Consider the following 21,396-nt stretch of genomic DNA (forward strand, 5'->3'; position numbering starts at 1 on the left):
GTTTGTCTTCCAAGGCTCAGTAGGTATCAGGATCGCCATAAATATATACAAGATACTAATAATGTACTTGAATATGTCTAAAGAATATCAATTTGAGAAAAGGTCTTTATAAATCACGTTTGATCTTCATATAAAATTAACGAAATAGGGTGCACAGAGGCCTATACACGCATCATGTCATCAAATACCAGCAACATTGCGACTGTTTTTTTTTGTTGAACTATTTTGTTTAAACCCTGTTTTAGTCAAAATACAATAAAAGCAAGGACTAAAAACTAACCAATTGTGTAGAAAATGTATTCATCAATGGGCTAAAATTATGTGGGCACGGCTAAATGTTCTATATAGCTGAGAATATTCCACGGAATATCAAAATCGAGGAATATGGAAAATATAACTTCAATTCGTCAGTATATTCACGGTATATTTTTTAGATGAGACGGTATGTTTCGGTATATTACTGAGGGGTTTGATTTCAAGGTACATTGGGAAAGTGGGGTGGATTTCACCTAGCATGCGTTACTTTTTCTGGGCCGTGATGCCTGTTGCCATACCCTCTTTTTCATCCCATTTTCTAGATGTACTACAGCAGCGTACGCCTTGAAAATTTTTTGTGTTGGCGTCGGCGTCGTTTGATTTTGAACGGCTAAATGTTCTATATAGCTGAGAATATTCCACGGAATATCAAAATCGAGGAATATGGAAAATATAACTTCAATTCGTCAGTATATTCACGGTATATTTTTTAGATGAGACGGTATGTTTCGGTATATTTCTGAGGGGTTTGATTTCAAGGTATATTGGGAAAGTGGGGTGGATTTCACCTAGCATGCGTTGCTTTTTCTGGGCCGTGATGCCTGTTGCCATACCCTCTTTTTCATCCCATTTTCTAGATGTACTACAGCAGCGCGTACGCTTTGAAAATTTTTTGTGTTGGCGTCGGCGTCGTTTGATTTTGAACGGCTTAATGTTCTATATAGCTGAGAATATTCCACGGAATATCAAAATCGAGGAATATGGAAAATATAACTTCAATTCGTCAGTATATTCACGGTATATTTTTTAGATGAGACGGTATGTTTCGGTATATTTCTGAGGGGTTTGATTTCAAGGTATATTGGGAAAGTGGGGTGGATTTCACCTAGCATGCGTTGCTTTTTCTGGGCCGTGATGCCTGTTTTGCCATACCCTCTTTTTCATCCCATTTTCTAGATGTACTACAGCAGCGCGTACGCTTTGAAAATTTTTTGTGTTGGCGTCGGCGTCGTTTGATTTTGAACGGCTAAATGTTCTATATAGCTGAGAATATTCCACGGAATATCAAAATCGAGGAATATGGAAAATATAACTTCAATTCGTCAGTATATTCACGGTATATTTTTTAGATGAGACGGTATGTTTCGGTATATTTCTGAGGGGTTTGATTTCAAGGTATATTGGGAAAGTGGGGTGGATTTCACCTAGCATGCGTTGCTTTTTCTGGGCCGTGATGCCTGTTGCCATACCCTCTTTTTCATCCCATTTTCTAGATGTACTACAGCAGCGCGTACGCTTTGAAAATTTTTTGTGTTGGCGTCGGCGTCGTTTGATTTTGAACGGCTAAATGTTCTATATAGCTGAGAATATTCCACGGAATATCAAAATCGAGGAATATGGAAAATATAACTTCAATTCGTCAGTATATTCACGGTATATTTTTTAGATGAGACGGTATGTTTCGGTATATTTCTGAGGGGTTTGATTTCAAGGTATATTGGGAAAGTGGGGTGGATTTCACCTAGCATGCGTTGCTTTTTCTGGGCCGTGATGCCTGTTGCCATACCCTCTTTTTCATCCCATTTTCTAGATGTACTACAGCAGCGCGTACGCTTTGAAAATTTTTTGTGTTGGCGTCGGCGTCGTTTTGAAGAATTTTATTTTGCCCGTGAAATAAGTATATATTAACAAGTCTAGTTAACTTCGGCCGTCATTGAACAAAACAAAAGGTTAGTTGTGCCATTAGTGATACTAAAAATTTGGGAAGAGGAGACCTTTGCGAGTGGTGTCCGTGCAGACAGTTTTCTTTGTTGCGGTAGGATATGAAGCTTGGTGTAGATAATTTGTTTGCGCGTATAAACCAGGTACCGGGCGGCGGCTACCGAGGGGAAAACGCGGAGCAAACTGTCGCACGAGAGGTTTAGTGTTTCTATCGCCCGCACCCATAGATATGCAGGTTTCCTCAAATGCATTATTGTTAATTGCGGGTGCTGCTGCAACAGCAGCCGACGCGCCGCCATTTTAAAAAACGTACCCCGTATCTGAGCCTCGGAGATTGCCTGCCTGCTGGTACAGTGGTGGCAAAGCATTAATGGTCGCATGTTGCATGTTGGTCGTGTCGCCTGAGCACAGAATAAACCAATGGTGTTGTTTATATTATTGATTTCTTTCAATACATTTAAAAATAGTAAATGCTATTCTGCTCCATCCAAATTATCAATTATCTACAGTGCAGTGACGACTATTTCGGCGCGCACTGTGAGCCGCCTTTTCTCATACACTCACACAAATAAAAAAACAGTTGAGGGGACTTTTTTGTTCTGATTTGTACAGGGAGAGGAAGGGCTGGTCTGTCTTATGTTTATGTTGTTTCTGCTGATCCGATCAGAGCTCGTTGAAATTAATTAACAACTCGCGTTGAAGCAAAGTTTCCACTACACTCACGCATACTCGTACATACATGTGTACATGCACTTATGCTCTTGTTGTTTCTGAGTTTAATCAACTCTTTATCGCACTTGAACATACATATGTACATATACAGGGACTGCGAAAAGTTTATGCAAGCATCTAAATATCCAGCGGGCACTAGAAGGATCATGTGACTTGCTCTATTTGGTGTAGATATACTCTTGCCCGCCACTGTACTCGCGAACACACAAAACGAATATCAAAACAAAAAGAATTATTTGAAAGGGAGTAAGAGGGCGAGGGCTTGGCGCATAACTGCGCTTCATTGCCCACAGCGCATACATACATGCATTTGTATGCAGATATGCACGTGTACACACACACACACACACACACACACACACAACTGATATCTGCCGAGTCTATGTAGTTGTGAATTTTTCTCGCCGGCAGCATCTTGCGCTATTCGCAATTTTTTTGTGTGCCGTTTATATCTTTCGCATTGGATTGGCGCTTTCTAAAAAGAAAACCCGAATGTGGCGGCTGCTCAATGCAATTTCTAGTGCACCCTACCTTTCATTTTTCCCCATCCCGTCCTACTGCTCCACCCCCTCCAAGTGTCATCCACCTTGAATGCAACTAGTTTCAATACCCTTCACGTATGGTTTATGCGACTTGATCCTGCTCTTAAATATAGATATTATTGAAAGTATACTAGTTTCGGTTGAGGCGGCTGCGAGGTTCTTTCAGGGTATCCAAGCTTCGGTTGTGTGTATTTCCTGATTAGCAGCTCGATCTAGTATGACAGGCAATGGGGGGGTGTCAGGGAAGGAAATCGCGCATTTATTCTTCGTCTTCTTCGATATTTTACTTATTCTTCATTCCTTATGCGACCCAAAGCGTTTTTTTTTTATTTCATCTTCTCTCTGGTTGGCAGAGGGAACAGAACAGAGGGGGAAACAAACACCGGTTTGTTCTGTTGATACTGTTGCGTGTTGGCCAGTGTTTGTTTTGGTTATGTCGCATTTTGTTTCGAATGCATTTAATGGAACGGAAGCCAATGAAGAGTATGTTTGGAGTATGAGGGGAATCACTCAGGCAGAACCATAAAGCGATTTATAATCAGCGCTGAGGAAAAACAGGGAAAAATATTCGGACTCTGCAAATGTTACATATGCAGGTATGTATTTGCCTGAATTGGTATCCCTTTGAGGCTGGCATATGTCGCTGGATGAGGGGCAATTCCGAGTAATAATATCCTAATCTATACCCATCATAAACGACAGCTGTCCCCGTAGGTAGTCTGATAGCTTACCGATTACCTGCGTTCCCTACTTAAAGACTGGTCAGGCTCTGTCCACAAGTAAGTTAAGCTCTAGACGTGAAACAGTCAAGACGGAACGCGAACAAGGAAAACGCTAAGCGTATCCCAGATTAGAACCAAATACAATAGCGCTAAGAAAAGTGGAAACACTTGGACCAACTGTGATAAAAACCGCAACTGTGGTACGTGGGGTGGGGTGGTTTCCGAGCCGGTTTTCCGAGCTGCGCGAGGAATGCGATACGACCGACGTAAACATTACTCGACTCGGCTGTCAATTGAAACTTGTTTAGTTTTCTTTTCGATTTCGCTGCACTTGAAGTGTGAGAACACCTACTGTGAAACCTACTAATGGACTCTCCCCTTATGCTTTTTCCCTTGCAGAGATCGTGCAACACGGCCAAAGAATCCGATGCTAAGCAAAATGGCTCAACCAAACAATGCTAGTGGCGGCGGTGGAACAGGAGGAGTGGCCGGTAGTGGCTCGGGACGTCGCTTGCCGCTCTCACTAAGCGCTGGCACTGCTGTCAGCCGGTCCCAGCAGGGTTCAAGCAGTCCCCAGCGGAGGACAGAATCATTCGTGTCGCTCAAAAAATGCAGCGGACAGAGATCCGGACCGGCAAGCTCTGCTTCGAGTGGGTCCACCGCCAAGGAGGACGAAAAGAAGAGTACCAACGGCGTTAGCAAGTCCACCAATGGAAAGGAAAAGTTGTCGCAGAATGGCAACTCAGCCAAGGAGCAGAAGCCCAAGGAAAAGGTAGAAAAAGTAGCTGAAAGGAGGGACAACAAGGATACCCAAGAGAGCGTCACCAACGAAAAGGAAGCCAAAAAGGCTCTTGCTAATACTGCCACTATTTCTGCTGCTCCTGCTGCTGCAGTTGCTAATTCTGCTGCAGCTCCAACGCCAATTGTGAAAGCAAAGACTGTCGAGGTTGACCTAACCATCGATCAGGCTGAGAATGATGTAGTTTTGGTCCCTGACCAGGTAACAGGCCCAGTAAAAGTGCAAGGGCCCAACACTCCCACAGGCGAGCGAAAATCGTTGCGCAAGGCGGCGGCCAGCCAGCCAAAAACTCCGACCAGCAAGCCAAGCTCCTCGCCGGTTCCGAAGAAACAGACAGAAACAGCAGCGACTCCTCCAGAGCCAGTTGAGGAGACTCCCGCTCCCGCTACACCACAGGAGGATGTTGAAATGGAGCCACTTACTGTGGATGCCTCACCCATACGCAGTGTGACAAGTGCTATTGACCACCTTAATGCCCAGCCGGCTGCCACATCGACACCTGGACGCCGACTATTCGGTTTCGGGGGAAGCAGCAAGCCACCGAGCAACGAGGTCAACCTGGTCGCTCAGCCATGCAGTCCGGTACGCACTTTCGCACAGATCAGTGGCAGGCGCAGCATACGGAACACAGCCTCTCTGACACCGTCGAAGGTCGGAAGCTATAGATGTACCACCAACGATCTGGACACATCGACCAGCACAAATTACAGCATGAATGCTACAGTGGGATCGGATATACCCAACAGTTCATCTTTCTCCTTCTCGTTCTTTGGGCGCGGACGCAAGCGAGAACGGACACCGCCTCAACTGCTAGGTTCAAAGTCCACCACTGACTTGCCGCAGGATATGGAGACTTCGCCACCGAAGCGCGCCCGCTTTGATCTCTTCAGCCTGAACTTGGCCTCTCCGTTCTCTTTGCTGCGATCGCGCTTCTCGAAGACCACCATCAGCTCTCCCCAGCGATTGCGTCTGGAACAGACCCCAGCCGACGACGAAGAAAATGGGAAAGTCCAGGACGTGCAGTGCATTGCTGTCGAAATGGATCAACAACAGCTCAACATCTCTTCGGGCAGCGCTGAGGAGCAAGACCCAAAGGAGGTTACTGTGGGCCAGGAGGCAGGCCTTGAGACGCCTAAGAAGGCTGGAAGCCCAGACAAAGAAATCAACACCGAGAAGGAAATCAACGATCGCAACGCCGAATCTGATGGAGAGAATATTTCTCCGGCTTCAGAGTCTGCCGTGGAGCTATCCGTCGGCGAAAACCGTTCGCGCTGCTCATTAATGTAAACAATTATAAACTCCCCTCCCGATCCCTTTCCTTTAGCTGATAAACTTATTTCCTAGCATATTCGTCACCCTTTTATGTAGTTTTTTTTTTTTGACAAAAATTACATTTTAAGAGTGAGCTGCAAACCACCCGCTTATGGCCATAGCCAGCACGTGCTGCGGCATTGGCTGTTCTCTTCTGGCCAAAGGAAGAGCTAACACAAGCCAGGCTTATCACGTGGCCGACCTGGCGGTGATTCGTCGCTGAATGGCTGAGCCTCAATCTGAAGCTTAGGCATCCATTGACGAATCGCCTGGCACCGAGAACAAACACCACCATCTCGTGTACCCAGAAAATGTGGGTACAAAAAGAAACCAATCAATATTTAGGCTGTAGTGTGGATAAAAATTCAAAGTTTTATGTTAAATGTACGTCCTTTTTCCGTTAAATTAAATGCTTTCTATTCAATAAACACAAGAAAGTATTCATGTAAAAAACTAGATGGGAAGAAATGTAACGCATATTTCATAAATAAAGTTTTTATAAATACATTTGGATTTGGTTTAATTTCAACAAAAAATGTGCCGTACTAAAATGACTACGTGTGCAAAAATTATTTTTTTAATTTGTCTTAAAAAGTAATTGCTTCTTTTGTTTGAAAGAAAACATATTTGCCATCATGCTTTTCAGTAAAAGTTACAAGCTGATTGATTTAATTAAAACAATTTAAAAAAATTTAATTTTTCGTTAAAAATGGCACATGGTAAAGAATTTTCTGAGGAAGAACAGGGAATGAAATTAGCCGGCATGAAAACTGGTCGAATAGCTTCGCAAATTAGTCGACATTGAAAACGTATTTCAAAACTTTTAATAGATCCAGACGGTTACCATCAGAAAATGTGCAAAACGCCAGTTGCGGCAGTTTGCAACTGAAGACTTGATCAGCTGCAACAAAATCAAGGCAGAACTCGGATTAACAATCCCCAGGAAACGTGTGAGCCAAATTTTGCACGAAAATTTGAACTGCACATATCAAAATAAAGTTGGCAAACTCCGCTCAACTAAACGCAAGCAGTGCGACCTCGAGTTTAAAAATTTAATTTTTAGTGATAAAACAAAAATTAAATTTAGATGGATGGCCATCATAAGTACTGCAACTAGTTACAAGCCGACTACTGGTGGTGGATCGCTTATGATATGGGCTGCCTTTAGTGCTAAAGGGAAGTCTCCAATATTTCTTATACCCGGCCGGCTGAATGCTCAAGCAAATACAGAATTGGTAGATAGTTATCTTATTTCATTTGCTCAACATTTCCATGGTGTTAACGCGCCAATTCATGTTTCCCGGGCCTCAATGGATTACTTTGAGACCCACAATATACCGTTGATGGCAATGATTGCCGGCAATAAGTGTGTGTGGATCTGTGGGGCTTCCTTGCAGCAAAAGTTTATGCCTGTACAAGGCAGTAAGATGCCGTGAAGGACTTAAAACTAGCGATCGTTGCTGAATGGGTCAATATTGAGGTATTAACTCTACAAAACTTGGTAGGGGCAATGCCCCGTAGGCTGCAGAAGCTTCAGAAGTATAAGGCTAACTCCATTAACTATTAAAAAAAAATAATTTTCGTTAAAATTTTTTCCTTGTAAAATATGTATATTGAATTTTGTTTTGAGCTCATTAACAGCTAACCAAATAAAAATATAAAATAAATCAGTAAAATAGCCATTTTAGAGTAATTTTTCTACCGAATGTCAATATCAAGGAATGTACCGAATAGCAGCCTCAACTGGAGTGGAAAATTTACGGTATTTTTTTTTAATATGTGGCATATTTCGGTATATTTCTAAGGGAAGGTCACACTGATGCCCATTAAAATTAGTCGACGCATCGACGCGCTGCTCGGTTTGAATTTTTGTGCAATAAATGTATTAAGAGCACTTAGCAGCCATTGCCTGCATCCAAACAAGCCCCACCTTGAATTCAGATCGCTTTAATTTCTGCAACCGAGAGGAAGAAAGTCTGCAATACGCTTTTTTGAAGAAATGGAAAACGCTGATGCGACTTCGCAGTCCGATCCGCAAATTGACTACAAGACTCCAAAGAAGACCAACTCGCTGATCGACAGCGAGCAGTTGCTGGATAAAATAAATATCCTAACCACCAAACCAGAGAATCACTCAAACAATGCCAAGGTAAGCACACGCGCATCCGTGCGCCGTGTGAGTGTGATTTACAGTTACCGCGTGCACACGCCGTTAGTTGGTTCTCATGTATTTTCCTGCACTTTATTTCCGACGCAGCTGCCGACGATCAAAGACTTCGTCATCATAAAGCCGATCAGCCGGGGTGCCTTTGGGAAGGTGTTTCTGGGCTACAAGAACAAGGATTCGAACAAGCTGTATGCCATCAAGGTGATGCGCAAGTCCGAGATGATCAACAAGAACATGGTGTCCCAGGTGATAACCGAACGCAATGCCCTAGCACTCTCCCGGTCGCCGTTCTGCGTGAGTCTCTTCTATTCGCTGCAGTCGCTCTCCTACGTGTACCTGGTCATGGAGTACATGGTGGGCGGCGATCTCAAGTCACTGCTGGCCATGTACGGCTACTTTGACGAGGCAACGGCCCGATTCTATGTGGCCGAGATGGCCATGGGACTGCAGTACCTGCACCAGCATGGCATCGTTCATCGAGACATCAAGCCGGACAACATGTTGCTCTCGCACACGGGTCATGTGAAGCTCACGGACTTTGGTCTGAGTAAAATCGACATGCGACGCGATCTGGAGATATCCGATCTGATCAACTGTTCGCCCAACCTGAATGCCCGGACACCAGGCCAACTCCTGTCCCTTACCTCACATTTGTCCTTCGGCTCTGAGAAGAAGCTGCAGGAATATGGTTCTTCACTGACCGCCACCGGTGGCACGACCATGGGCACGGGCACATCCAATTTGCTGCAGGCCATCAACAAGCATGGCCATGAGGCCATGGAGATGTCCGATAGTGAGGGCGATACATCACTGGCAGAAAAGACGAGCGACAGTAAAATCTCAGGCGTCTCGCCGTTCTACTCCGCCGAGGTTAATGAATCGATTACCCATACATGTACGGCTATTACCAATGTCAGTATAGCAAAAGCGAACCTGCCCTTCTCTTCTCCAGAACCTCATTCTCCTGGTCTCTGTTATTTTTCTGTTGTGCAGCCTCAGGACAGCAGTTCCTCATGCTCCTTCCACACTTGCACCTCGGGTGAACTGAGCAAGTGCTCTCCACCACTGGACTCGGTTGCAGCTGGTGCGGTTGCAGACTCAGTGCCTAGCAAGCGGCGGGTGGAGTTTATCCTGGATCCGGTTACATGTCAGGTGAGTAGCGCCCTCCTCTCCCTGTACTCAATTGCATATGTCTCTGAAATCTCTGAAAGGGCTGCAAATTGGCCGAGCAGGACAACAACAATGGGGCCAGCAATGTCAATGGCAAAGCCAAGTTGGAGAGCGCAAACGAGGCCTCGTTTGAGTTTTCCATGGTGCGCAGGCGATCGCTCGATGAGGTGCGTTGTCTATGTCTCTGTCTATGCGTATGTCTCTCTGTGTCAGCCTGTGTTTTTAATAGACACTGTCTATGTTTCTGGTCGAAGGTGTCGAAGTACTAAAAATATCACCGAGTTACTTTCTTATTTGGCATCCCAACAGCGCAACCGGAACAAAGGGCAGGAGGATTCCGGCGTATCAAGTCGAAAGGGAGACGACTACTCCGGTTGCCATCTAAATCAGAACAGCGAGAACAGTACTGCCTCCTCGATTGAGAAGAACACGGAGAATCTGAGCCATTCAAAGGAGGACTACAGCTGCTCGGACTACTCGCGCAGCTACAACCTGACAAATGGCAATGAGATGAGCGGAATCCACATGAATTCCCCCTTTCGCAATCTCTCCAAACACTTTAAGCGACCCGATTTCCTGCGTGGCATGAAGCGAAAAATCAATCTGGTGAATCGGTCCAACAATATGTCCAGCATGGACGCGGACGGCTCCAGTTCCGGGAACGGCAGCGCCAACACTGGCCTCACCCAGGAGATCGAGATACTCAACATTGGCAGCAGTACGCCCAAGAAGCGAAAGGCTCGCTCCTCGCCCATTCGTGGCGTACTCAAGGTACGCTCTTTGTCTGACGACGACATGCCTATGCAGCATTTGCTCGGCCCTGAGGCGAACGTGGCCAATGTGGTCTTCTCCACGCCTGTGTCATCGCAAAAGCTGCCACGCCGGGACGGCGGACTGCTCGGCAAGCTGAAGGCCACACGCTTCGCTCTGCCCCTGTCCATTGAGAACAAGAAGCGGGAGGATACGGCCACCGAGAAATTGTCGGGCGTTCAGTATCACCTGAAGTTGGCCGACGATCCGACAATGTCACCCATAAACCACGGAGTCGGGAATTTGCCTAAGACCCCCAAAAACATGAACATCAATACGCCCTTCCGCACCCCAAAGTCTGTGAGGCGGGGAGGACGCGTCTCCAACGAGCGTATACTGGGCACACCCGACTATCTGGCGCCAGAGCTGCTGCTGAAGCATGGTCACGGCCCCGGCGTCGACTGGTGGGCGCTGGGCGTTTGCTTCTACGAGTTTATGACCGGCATTCCACCCTTCAACGACGAGACGCCCCAAAAAGTATTTGACAACATTCTTAACAAAAGTAAATATAAAATCTTTCGTTGTGAAATTCGTGACTCATTTTCTATTCTTTGCAGACATTGAATGGCCCGAAGGCGAAGAGGCCTTGTCCGTCGATGCAATGGAGGCTGTGGAGCTGCTATTAACAATGGACCCCGCCGAGCGACCTGCCGCCAAAGAAGTTCAGCAAATGCGGCACTTTGCGTGCATTGACTGGGAGAACATTGGGAATATGGAGCCGCCGTTTGTGCCCACGCCCGACAATCCCACCGACACGGGCTATTTCGATGCCCGCAACAATCTGCAGCATCTGCAGCTGTCCAACTTTGCTGTGGAAGACTGAATCGTCTCTAACCGGAGCCCCGGCTGCCTCTGGTTCCCCTTAAACCCGCGCATGCTTGTCGCAGTAGTCCACCCATAAATGTTATTTATATTATGTTGTCTGTATAGCAATATGTGTTCGTTTGTTATCGTTCGTTCGTTCGACTAGGTGTACGTTTTATATATATACAAATTCAATTATGTTCATCTGTTGCTCTAGTGATTGTTCACGATGATATTGTAACTACGCTTAAACAAATGGCTTCAAGTATACACACACCCTCGAGAAAGATAGATTTGGTATTGGATATCCATACGGAGCATTCGTAATGCAAAAATCAATCACTTTATGTGTCCTAAGTCTAGTTATACATATATATAATAATAAAAAGCCCATAGAAAATAACACAACTGGCTGTTGGGATTGATAATTGTTAAGGGAGAGCTATGCTGCTGCATTCAGGCGAAAGTCAAAGTCCCAGACCTCTGGAATGGTTGTCAGGTAGCTCTGCTCGTAGAAGATGCCAATCAGGCGACAGACCAAATGGGGAACAGCGCGGGCCTCCGGCAGGAAATGCTCCTTGAGCAGGCTGATGGCACGCACAATCAAGGGTTTGACGTCAGCAAACCTCTTGTTGGCCAGCAGCATGGAGAGCTCACGCATGCCGCTCTCGTATTCCTCGCAGGGCAGTCGAAGTTCACGATTGGCCGGGCACAGCGAGAATACGACGCAGGCCAGGCAGCGGGTCAACACTTTTCGCCTGGCACAAAATAAAACGATTATAAAATATAATTGGAAAACAATGGGTGTCCCACCTGTTCGTTATGACCTCTGACCTGAGCCCAATGACGCCCAACAGTCCATCACCCCAACCCTCGGCCTTTGTGGAGGCGATCTGCAGGTGACGCGCCAGCATATGGAGTGGTTTCTTCACGTATGGATTAACCTGAAGTATTTGGGAGCCGCGCGAAATGATGGCGCCCCAGACGAGGGCCAGACGCGGTTCGGTTAGCGGGCTCGTCTTCAGGTTGTCCAGCAGTTGGCTGAGGTCCTGCAGGAACGTAACCTTGTCTCCATCCGTGGCGATTTCCTCCATTTTGTACAGGACAAAGACGTGCAGCGAAAAGAAGTAGCTGCCCTGCATAATGGGCATCAGTTCGAGCTTTGGCAGTGACATGCTCAACGCCTCGAACAGTCCTTGCCAGCTGGGGGCATGCCAGGGAGCGGACTCGGTCGATGTGCGGAAGTAGCTCTCCACACTGGACTCCAGCAGGCTGTAGATACTGGCAATGTACGTGTTCAAAAGTCCAATAGCGGGCAGGGCGGAACACATGACCAGGTTGCCCGGCGCACACTGCTGCTGCCAGCACACCAGTGCCTTAATGTGAAGACTACAGATTGGATTAGAGATTAGAACACAACCCAATTAAAAATCAGGCCTTACATGGAAACTTCTAGACTCTGCGTCTGTGTGGGTGCCACCAGTTCAAGCATAAGGTTTAGAGCTTCGCGGCGCTGTTCCTCGGGCGTGCGCTGCTCGCTACAGCTGCTGATGGCCCGATCGATGCTGTTCAACAGCTCCAGGAAGGCATCGGTGAAGGCACGCTCCCCCTCTTTGGTAGCCAGCAGTTTCTTGTGCTTGGCCCCGCAGGCACGCTGCAGCCGGACCATGGAGCGGGTATACATCATGCGTTTGGCAGTTCCCAGAACTACAGCATCTTGTGCGGACCGCTCGGGCAGCATGGCGCAGGCCAGACGTAGCAGGCTACCGAATGGAATCGAGTCCATAAATAAGACCAAATCAAAACTCTGTGGAAGACTCACTCTAAGACAGCACGATCTGCATAGTTGCTCTCTGATGGTAACTTCAGAACAATGGCGGGCTCCACGCTGGCCACAAACCATTTGAACAGCTGCTCCAACTCGCTGTATTCGACCAGATGCCAGGGGTATTGGATGGCCTCCTCTAGGATTTTGCTCGTGTTCGGATGTATGTGAATGTTGGGCTCAAAGGCCATCTTTACGAAGATGCCAAAGAGTCGCGACAGAACCGCCACCGGCTGTGGCATCTGGGCGAACCAGCTGTTCCAGTCGATTCGTATGAAGATGTGGCCCAACATCGCATGCGATTCGGGCATAAAGCGCTGCAGGCTCTCGTACAACAGCTCGATATGCTTGGCAGGTGGCAGAAAGCGTTCCCAGGGCAGTTGGGCCAGACCCTCGTGGATGGGGGCTAGCACATGACCGGCCATATTGGGCTGTGCGAAGTGGTGCACGTACCAGGCGAACACATGCTCTAAGATCATGCTGGACGAAGGCAAATACTGCAGCACTTGGATGATGGTGGCCGTGAACGAGCGAATCATAAGTTTGCTGCTGCTCACTTGCTGCTCGCTCCAAGGCAGAAGTACCTTGGTCTGGCCGGGTGTAAGCTGGCGTATCCAGTGGGCCACTCCACTGGCCGTCTGTTCAGTGTAGGGGATCAGCCAAGGACCGTAGGTCTCCACAATGGAGCCGAACACAATGTCGCTGACTGGAATGGAAAGGCAATGAGAATCCACAAATGGTTTCGCCGAAGAAGCTCTTACTCTGATCAGCCAGTAGCTCCTGATAGCTGCAAATAGCCAACGATAGCAGCACATGACCAAAGCAGGTGAACCACAGAACCAGCGACTGGCAATAGTCCTTGTGCTTGGGATACAATCCGTGCAGACCATGGTGAAGCCGTTCCTTCTGGAAGTGCCTAGAAAACAGCAACAAAGTATCCGTGGCGGCCTTTAGGGTAAACAGCTTCTGGCGCCGTGAAAAATCCAGCGACAGTTCGTGCACCCGCACCTCCAATTGGTCCACAGCGAGCCCCTGGCAATTGCAAGTGGCAAAGAGAGCGTTCAGAAGATCGACCAGCACCAAGGGCATCAGTTTCTGATCCGAGATGCGGTCCAGCACCAGTTGCATTACCTCCCCGTAGTGCTGGGGGAAGTCGTAGCAGAATATGTGCACCAAATGGCGACGGAATTGATCTTGCAGCAGGCTAGAGTGTGGCTGGGACCAGGCCTCCAGGCCCTGCAGAACCAGCAGAAGCAGGCGGTTGACCTCGCTCAGCTTCGGCTGATAGGTCTCCAGCCAACAGAGCAAATCGAACTTGGAGAACAGGACAAAGACGGTTTTGGTGTCGCAGCGCTTTAGATGAGAGTCGATGAGAAACTGGTACATGGGCAGGAAGTGCTCGACGTCCGTTCGAGAAGGCACAAAGACTCCGGCCAGCAGCTCGAGGAGATCGGAACGCTGAAGGGCCAGTTTCAGCACCGATAATCCCTGGGCATCCTGGTCGGCTTGCAGAAAGACTCCCAGCTGCTCCATCACTTGGAAGTAGAGATCATGGGTGGGCTGGAAGTGCATCGTCACTTCGTTGAGGCAATCCACCATATGGTAGAACGTGGCCACACCCAGATCTGTTACCCTCTTGCCACTCGGCGCTTGCAGCAGCGCCCCAATACACAGGCCGAACTGCTCGATGGACTGTGCAAAGGCATCCACGTTGGCCGCCAGCAAAAGTGCCTCCAGACGCTTCTCATGCCGCTCCCTGTTCAACTGCTGCTTGCGGAATATCTGCTCGTTTCGTCTAATGTGCTCTGGCCTCAATGTGAGCTGAACGGGAGACGTGCAGCTGCGATTAAAGAGCATGGAGCTGCATTCCTTGCGCCTGGTCTCCTCGTAGGGCACCATCTGGTACATTGCTGGCACGTCCTCCAGGTAGTTGAGGTTCAGCGAGTTCAGCTCCGAGGTCATATAATGATAGTTTCTAGGGGAGCAATAAGAAATAAATTCCAGTTTAATCGAAGGTTTGTATACGACTCACTTGGCAGTCGAATTAAATATCCCAAGGAGCTTCTTAAGCTGCATCAGAATGTTTCCATCAACGGGTGGCGCTTGAACCGGATTGCAGCGGCAGTGTCCTGGAATTGGAACGCCTTTCTCATAGGTACTCAAAAGGCTTTTGATATTCTGCGATGCCGACAGTCGGGGCCTGAGGTGCACCGGACTCCGTGGCGGCTTTTGGTTGGGCAAACGAAACACTTTGCGGCCCCACTGATCGGCCTGATGGCGCTGCTCCTTGCGCAGCGTGACGAGGTACAGGAACTCCGTCCAATGGTTGACATGGCCGCCAAGTAGCTCTCGCAGCTTAATGGAGTTGTACTGAGCCGGCAGCTGTTCGGCGTCACTGGTGAATCGATTGATCTGCGTATCCTCCAGCCAGAGAACACAGTTTTGCATGAGCTTGCAGCAGCTGCGATAGAAATGAGCTAGCGAATCGTCACTGGCAGACTTGAGGGCTAGGGCCGCGTAGTACGACTCGGCGGATTTCAGCTGTCCCTTGATGCTCTTCATCAGGGGGACATTGTGCTCGTAGAACTTGTCCGAGACCCCGAAATTATGGCTGAAATTTAGCGTTTGGCCCTCGCTGGGTACTCGCCACAGATACAGTTCGAAGAACTTCTGGCAGACGATGGGAAAGAACGGATGGTTGATTTCCATGCTGGATAGGAGTTGGGCGTACTTAAAGACAACCAATTGGTTGGCGGGAAAGGCGTTTGTCTTGCTAAGCGACAGTGTTTTCTTGAGAGCCGCCTCCATAGGTTGAACAGAGACCTGGCGCAGGAGCTCCGGCCAGATGCGCGTGTCCACCACCCGAAACTCTATCTCCAGCAGTACCAGATTCAACCAGCAGTTCTGTGGCGAGATCAGAGGTATGCGCGAAGCGGACGATTGATTACCAAAGAACGCCTTTAGGGCGGATGACTTGGCGGGTGTCTTCCACTCGCTGCAATCCTGCCAAAGGAGTGTACCATTAAATATGTTCTGTAGATGCTAAGAGCTCATTTGCCATACCTTGTAAAAGTTGTAAAAGAATTCCACAGCCTGGGCACGACAGTCGGGGAACTGGTACGAAATGCACAGCATTCTGTCCAGCAGATACAACAGATTCGCGTTCTGTGACCAGCCTGACAATGATGTAAAGCAATTGAGCCAGATGTTGAGCAGATTAAGCGGCGAGCAGAGGCCATAGCTGTAGCAAGAGAGAGCGAGAGTGGGAAATTATAATACCAAGATTTTGCATCAGGAAAAAACTTTTTTAAAATTTTCGTACGATGGTCTTAAGTCTTAGGTGCTAATCATATTTCTAGCAAATATTCCACCTGGTATAGGAGATAATCTGATGATGCAGCATGTTATCGAGCAGCTCCAGTATGGGACCAATTGAATTGGCATAGACCATGTCCTTGGCCAGCTTTAGATAGGTCCTGTCTGCATTGAGTAGAGTCAGCAGCAGCCGCTGGAAGCTATCACAGTGTGCCAGTGTCTCGGGGGTCTCCAGAAACAGCGGCACAATCAATTCCAGACAGCGTATGGTAACCGCATGACGATGATCCAGGAGCAGCTGCTGGAGCAAATCGAAGCCATGCTGGCAGATCACCGGTATAGAATGGCCGTGCAGACTGACAAGCATTCCCGCATAAAGGGCCAAGGGCCGGTGCTCGGCCACGCCCTGGTAGATCATTTCCATGTTCTCCAAACCGGGTATGAAGAGCAGCTGCTCGGTAGGATGCAGCAGTGTTCGCTTCACCGACTCTACGTCTTGGTCCATCAGATGGAGACGCAGCACGGATATCATGCGCCAGCACCAGTTGGTGAACTGCTCCCGGCTTGATTGCGTCGAGTCAATAAGGGACGACACTTGACGAACGCTCTCCGAAATGCCCGACGCGCCAATCACCTCCGGGGCGTACTTGTTGAGGGCCTCGTTTACCAGATATGCCATGCGCACGTGAATGTTGTGGGGCAGGAAGAGGCGACCCTCCCCATCGAAGCTCCAGTTGAGGTGGCTGATGATCAGGCGCGACAGATGGCTCTCCGACGACTGGTAGTCGTAGTGCAGCAGCCAGTTGGAGAGCACCTCGAAGCTGTCCATGCAGGGTCGCCAGGCATCCAAGGGCAGGGCCTTGAACAAATAGGCCGCCTGGTCGACCTCCGCGTAACGAACCTTCAGCTGGACAAGGAAGCAGCCGAGGAGGTCTTCTTGCATGAGGTTGGACAGCATGTCCCGGGCTGTCTTATAGCAGATCTCTCTGGTCGGTCGATGGATATATCCAATGTGGAAGATGTGCAGACAAATCGCCTTGATGAGACTGAAATCCTTCAAACGGTTACGGTCGTTGGCCATCTCAAAGAAGGTCTGCAACAGGTAGTACATATCCTCGGGCGCCACATCCGCATTGGCCGCATCGAACTTGACCCAAAAGTCGTCAGACTGGAAGGCGGCCTCCGCATTGCCAACCAAATCGGTCAGATCCGTGGGAAAGCCCACATTCAGATAGTAGAAAAGGTGCCAAATGATCTCCGCATCGAGGGTGCCGAACGGCAGCGTCGAAAAGTACTGCCAAGTGCCCAGATTGCGGGTGCGATAAATGTAGCCGCATGCTCGAAGAAGCAATGCCTGCAGCTCCACCTGAATCCGTTCGAACAGCTCCGAAGATTTGCTCAGGTTGTTGTGTCTACAAGAGGAGGCTTTTATAGGCTTACATGTGTATGTACAATGGAAATAAAACTCACTGAAAAAGCTCGTGATAGTCAAAGACATACTGGAGCGAGTGGCGCACCAGGCGACCCAGTCGCTTGGCCAGCTGCTTGTATCTTTCGTTGTTGTAGGTGAGCATGCCCTCGCCCAGGGTCTTCACTAATTGGGAAAGGAAAACCACAGCCGAGAGCATTTGCTGGCCTGTTATTATGTCCGGCTCGATGATGTAGTCGTCCAGAAACTTTTCAATTCCCATAGCCGATCTAAAACAGGAGTCGATCATCATCTAATTTTCAGAAAGGAGTTTTCCTTCTTACGTAAAGATTTTCTCGAACGGCAGTTGGTTCAGCAGCGCTATCAGATCACTCTCCTTAAGACCGATGCACTCGCCGGTGGATGTATGCGTGTCCTCGCCATCCGAGTCGACAACCGTCCAGCAGTCCGCGGCTGCCGCCGACTCAGACAGCTCTCGGTGCGCTTGGGCCTGACTCTTTAGATACTCATTGCGGCGTTTCACGGGCATCAAGAGGATCTGCAGCACCGCCATGCAGTGATTCAGTTCCGGCGAGGTCAGACCCAAGGGCAACTCATTCTGTTGACTGCCACGGATTGCTGCCTGCCGCCTCATGCCTGGCAACTGCAGAAACTGGGCTGCCCACGTGCCCACGCCATTGGGGCATCGGAGTATGTTGAACAGCAGGAACCAGTGATCCTCCTTGGTGGCCAGCAGCAGCTGTAGGGCAATCAGCTTGCGCAGCCACGTCTTCAAATCCTTTTCAAAGTTCTGGGAAAGAAAAACAATTAATGGTGTCTCCCATTTTCATTTCTCTTGATCCTTTTACCACATTTGGACTCGGTCGCCGCACAAAGCTAAACAGAATGGAGATGGCACATCGCATCTGCCCCACAAACTGGAGAGCCGCCGCATTCACTTGAGAGTTCAATGAAATGGCTGCCTGGGCATCTACATGGGGATACGAGAGCAGAGAATTGATCATCTGATCGATCTTCACTTTGGTTATCTTCGCTGTGATCAGATTGTTCGTGTAGGTGTGCGAAACCAAGTCGTAGAGGGCCGTAAAGACAGTCTTCGTCAGCTCCAACTTGATTTGGTCAACTTTTATGATTCTGTGGGGGCCCAAGGATTAACATTAGAAATGCGAAGACCTCTTGGTAGAGAACACTCACTCGTAGGTAATGGTCTCCTGCACAGCGTTGCCATCACCGCAAGTAGCGCGAAACGTGCGATTTACCGGCTCTCGCGCCCAAATCTGCTCCTGCGCTTCAACACAGGATTTTCGCAGCTTCTCCACATCGTGTAGATTCGAGGTTAGTTTGCTCTGCAGGTTAAAGTACTCCAGCAGGGCCGCATAGAGGGGATCAGTTTCACTGGTCTCCAGCAGCGAGTTCATGAGAAATTCCAATTCAAACTGCTTGGCCAGCTCCATATCCGGGCAGTCGTAGATTTGCCGCAACTGCTCGGCGTCCAGTGGCTTCAGATTACTGCGCACTAGGGCAAATCCCGATGGCTGGCAATCGGCCTGGCGAAACACAATCTTTGATGAATGCTCTTCGATCTTGGCATTGGACAGTTTCATAGGCTGCAGATTCGGGTACTGCACGATTTTGGCGCTGCTAAAGGGTGGGGCACTGGGTGCACTCGGTTCCAGCTGCGCTTCCGGTTCGAGTTCGGGTTCGGGTTCTGGCTCTGTCGGCAACTCCAATATATCGCTGGAAATGCAGCAGTCGTGACTAATGATGGTCTCGGCCCCGCTGCCGCTGCTGCTGGCCAACGCCGCGACGCGCTCAAACTCTTCCAAGAGAGAAGCATTTTCTGCCGGCCTTTGTTCTGGTGCAGCTACGCTACTTGTTGATAACTCGTCGTCACATTCGTCTTCCTCTTGCAGCCTTTGTTGCTGGTTCTCGCGTTGAGGCTTTTTCGTTTTCTGGAATCAACAATCTCTCATGTCATGCGACTCTTTCTGCTCCAGTGCATCCTTGTGCTTACCACTTTTTTAGGCTTTACTAGCGTGGCCATTATTGTCCGTTTTTGCGAACTCCTGCTCCACCTTTTTGGGGGGCCGTGGGCCAAAACAAAAATACACTGCTCTGAGTGTTTTCACTTCGGGATTATCTTAGGGCCTTCGTTGTGGCTATCAAATGCACCCTTTTCCTTATTTAATTGACGCTAATATTTCTTCTTGCTAAAGTTCTGCGTATCGCTCGCTGTCTAGTTTTCTTGTTTATTTTTGTTGTATTTTCTTTTTTTACATTTGCTCAAATTACTACATGGCAACGACACGGTAAATACACATGTGCTACATAATAGAGCCGTATACTGTATGGTTAGTGATAATAGGTTGGAAAAGAGGGTATGAAAACGGCAAAACGGGCCTGAAAACGTATCGAGTGCAAGGTAAAATCCACACCTTTTGCTTAACATACCTTGAAGTCAAAAAGCAGTTTTTCTCGTCACCCGCGAGGTGAGGTTTATACGAACCTTGCAATTTTCCCTGGCTGTTTTTGCCTGTTTTCCATACCCTTTTTTATAGGCCATTTAAAACTACGACTTATTTTTTCATGGTAGGAGTGTGATCATCAAAAACTTTATGTCAAACAGGAAAATCCTCGTGAAAAGTGGCACGACTCTCGAGAACATCTTCCCACTTACCAGAGGCATACCCCAAGGCTCCCCCATCTCAGTTATCCTTTTTCTTATAGCGTACCATCCATTCACAAACAAATCAAATTCAGTGCATACGCCGATGACTTACTCCTTATCATACAACACAGCAACGGAAAAATCATCACAATCGACTTCCAAACAATCCTCAGTCAAATAAACAGCTGGTGCATTCACTCTGGCGACTCCAACTCCTACACATATGTACTATGTCGCAAACATAACTGTAAACCAAAATTTCTTACTGGCAACACAACCATCCAACAAAACAGCCCACTCAGTGTACTAGATACTAGGTACTATTCCAGATACAACTGGAGTACTCAAATTAATAAATCCAAAATAGACCTTGCCAAGCCACTGGGCATTAAACACCTCTCATCCTTAAAATACAACTGCCGCACCACATCACTAATGCAAATCACCAAATTTTTAATCATATCCAAAGTCCACTTCGGCCTCCTCATATATGGTTATGCACCCAAAAACCAGACAAATCGCCTATGATTAATGCAGGAATAAGAGGGGCCCTGGGTGCATTTCGTACCACACCCACTAACAACCTACTATCTGAAGCCAACTTACACACCTTGGAAAATAAGTGATTTTCTAACTGGCAAAATGTGTAAAAAAACCATCCACGCAAATGACACCCCCAAACTTTTCCCGTCACCAAACTATTTCCAAAAATAACAAATACCTCCAAAAAACCCCTCATATATTCATATCTCGTGTCATAACATAAACGACATCTCCCAATTCCTTAAGTAAATCCTCCAATCCAAGCAAACCGACTTCCTTACTAAAACCTCCCCCTGGTACAAACAAATGACCAATCTGCCTTCCACTCATCCTCACCCCAAAAACCTTAACAACCTAAACAGAAGACACCAAGTCCTCATGAATAGGTTGAGACTAGGTCACAAAAGGTTCATTAGTGCCCATAGACTTAAGAGACATTATATACGCTTGCCCGGCACTTTCCCTACAAAGATCCTCAATATTCAACAACACCGACCTTATGCAAGATCACTCAAAAATCCTTCACAACATATAACCTCTAATATAACCAACCCTGTACACACATAGTACAATATATAATAT

General features: G+C 47.9%; 3 protein-coding genes and 1 long non-coding RNA gene across 6 annotated transcripts; 2 read left to right on the plus strand and 2 right to left on the minus strand.

The window, feature by feature from the left end:
• Positions 1-1,825: 1,825 nt before the first annotated feature.
• On the plus strand, positions 1,826-6,586 carry LOC108154645 (nucleolar and coiled-body phosphoprotein 1). Of its 2 annotated transcripts, none has more exons than XM_017284974.2 (2): positions 1,826-1,985; positions 4,373-6,586. In XM_017284974.2, exon 2 carries the CDS (start codon positions 4,401-4,403, stop codon positions 6,057-6,059), a length of 1,659 nt encoding a protein of 552 aa, XP_017140463.1. In that variant the 5' UTR covers positions 1,826-1,985; positions 4,373-4,400; the 3' UTR covers positions 6,060-6,586. The 2 variants fall into 2 exon arrangements, with proteins under 2 accessions (XP_017140463.1, XP_017140464.1); XM_017284975.2 differs by lacking the exon at positions 1,826-1,985 and adding an exon at positions 4,073-4,173.
• Positions 1,839-4,064, minus strand: LOC117187380. Its single transcript, XR_004472072.1, has 2 exons — positions 3,983-4,064; positions 1,839-2,378 (listed from the first exon to the last, which is right to left on the minus strand). It is a non-coding gene; the product is annotated as an uncharacterized LOC117187380 (long non-coding RNA).
• A 1,307-nt stretch (positions 6,587-7,893) lies between the features above and the next one.
• On the plus strand, positions 7,894-11,422 carry LOC108154636 (serine/threonine-protein kinase greatwall). Of its 2 annotated transcripts, XM_017284959.1 has the most exons (6): positions 7,895-8,232; positions 8,341-9,162; positions 9,244-9,402; positions 9,462-9,587; positions 9,730-10,732; positions 10,788-11,421. In XM_017284959.1, exons 1-6 carry the CDS (start codon positions 8,083-8,085, stop codon positions 11,051-11,053), a joined length of 2,526 nt encoding a protein of 841 aa, XP_017140448.1. In that variant the 5' UTR covers positions 7,895-8,082; the 3' UTR covers positions 11,054-11,421. The 2 variants fall into 2 exon arrangements, with proteins under 2 accessions (XP_017140450.1, XP_017140448.1); XM_017284961.1 differs by lacking the exon at positions 9,462-9,587 and having other exon boundaries at positions 7,894-8,232; positions 10,788-11,422.
• On the minus strand, positions 11,335-20,041 carry LOC108154635 (ectopic P granules protein 5 homolog). The gene is made up of 13 exons (XM_017284958.2): positions 19,618-20,041; positions 18,798-19,555; positions 18,452-18,737; positions 17,927-18,393; positions 17,645-17,872; positions 16,231-17,586; positions 15,923-16,100; positions 14,892-15,862; positions 13,621-14,834; positions 12,857-13,565; positions 12,477-12,797; positions 11,848-12,423; positions 11,335-11,792 (listed from the first exon to the last, which is right to left on the minus strand). The coding sequence occupies exons 1-13, from the start codon at positions 19,645-19,647 to the stop codon at positions 11,477-11,479; spliced, it is 7,410 nt and encodes a 2,469-aa protein (XP_017140447.2). The 5' UTR covers positions 19,648-20,041; the 3' UTR covers positions 11,335-11,476.
• Between the last annotated feature and the right edge of the window lie 1,355 nt (positions 20,042-21,396).

Source organism: Drosophila miranda, chromosome 2, assembly GCF_003369915.1.
Source record: "Drosophila miranda strain MSH22 chromosome 2, D.miranda_PacBio2.1, whole genome shotgun sequence".
NCBI lineage: Eukaryota > Metazoa > Arthropoda > Insecta > Diptera > Drosophilidae > Drosophila > Drosophila miranda.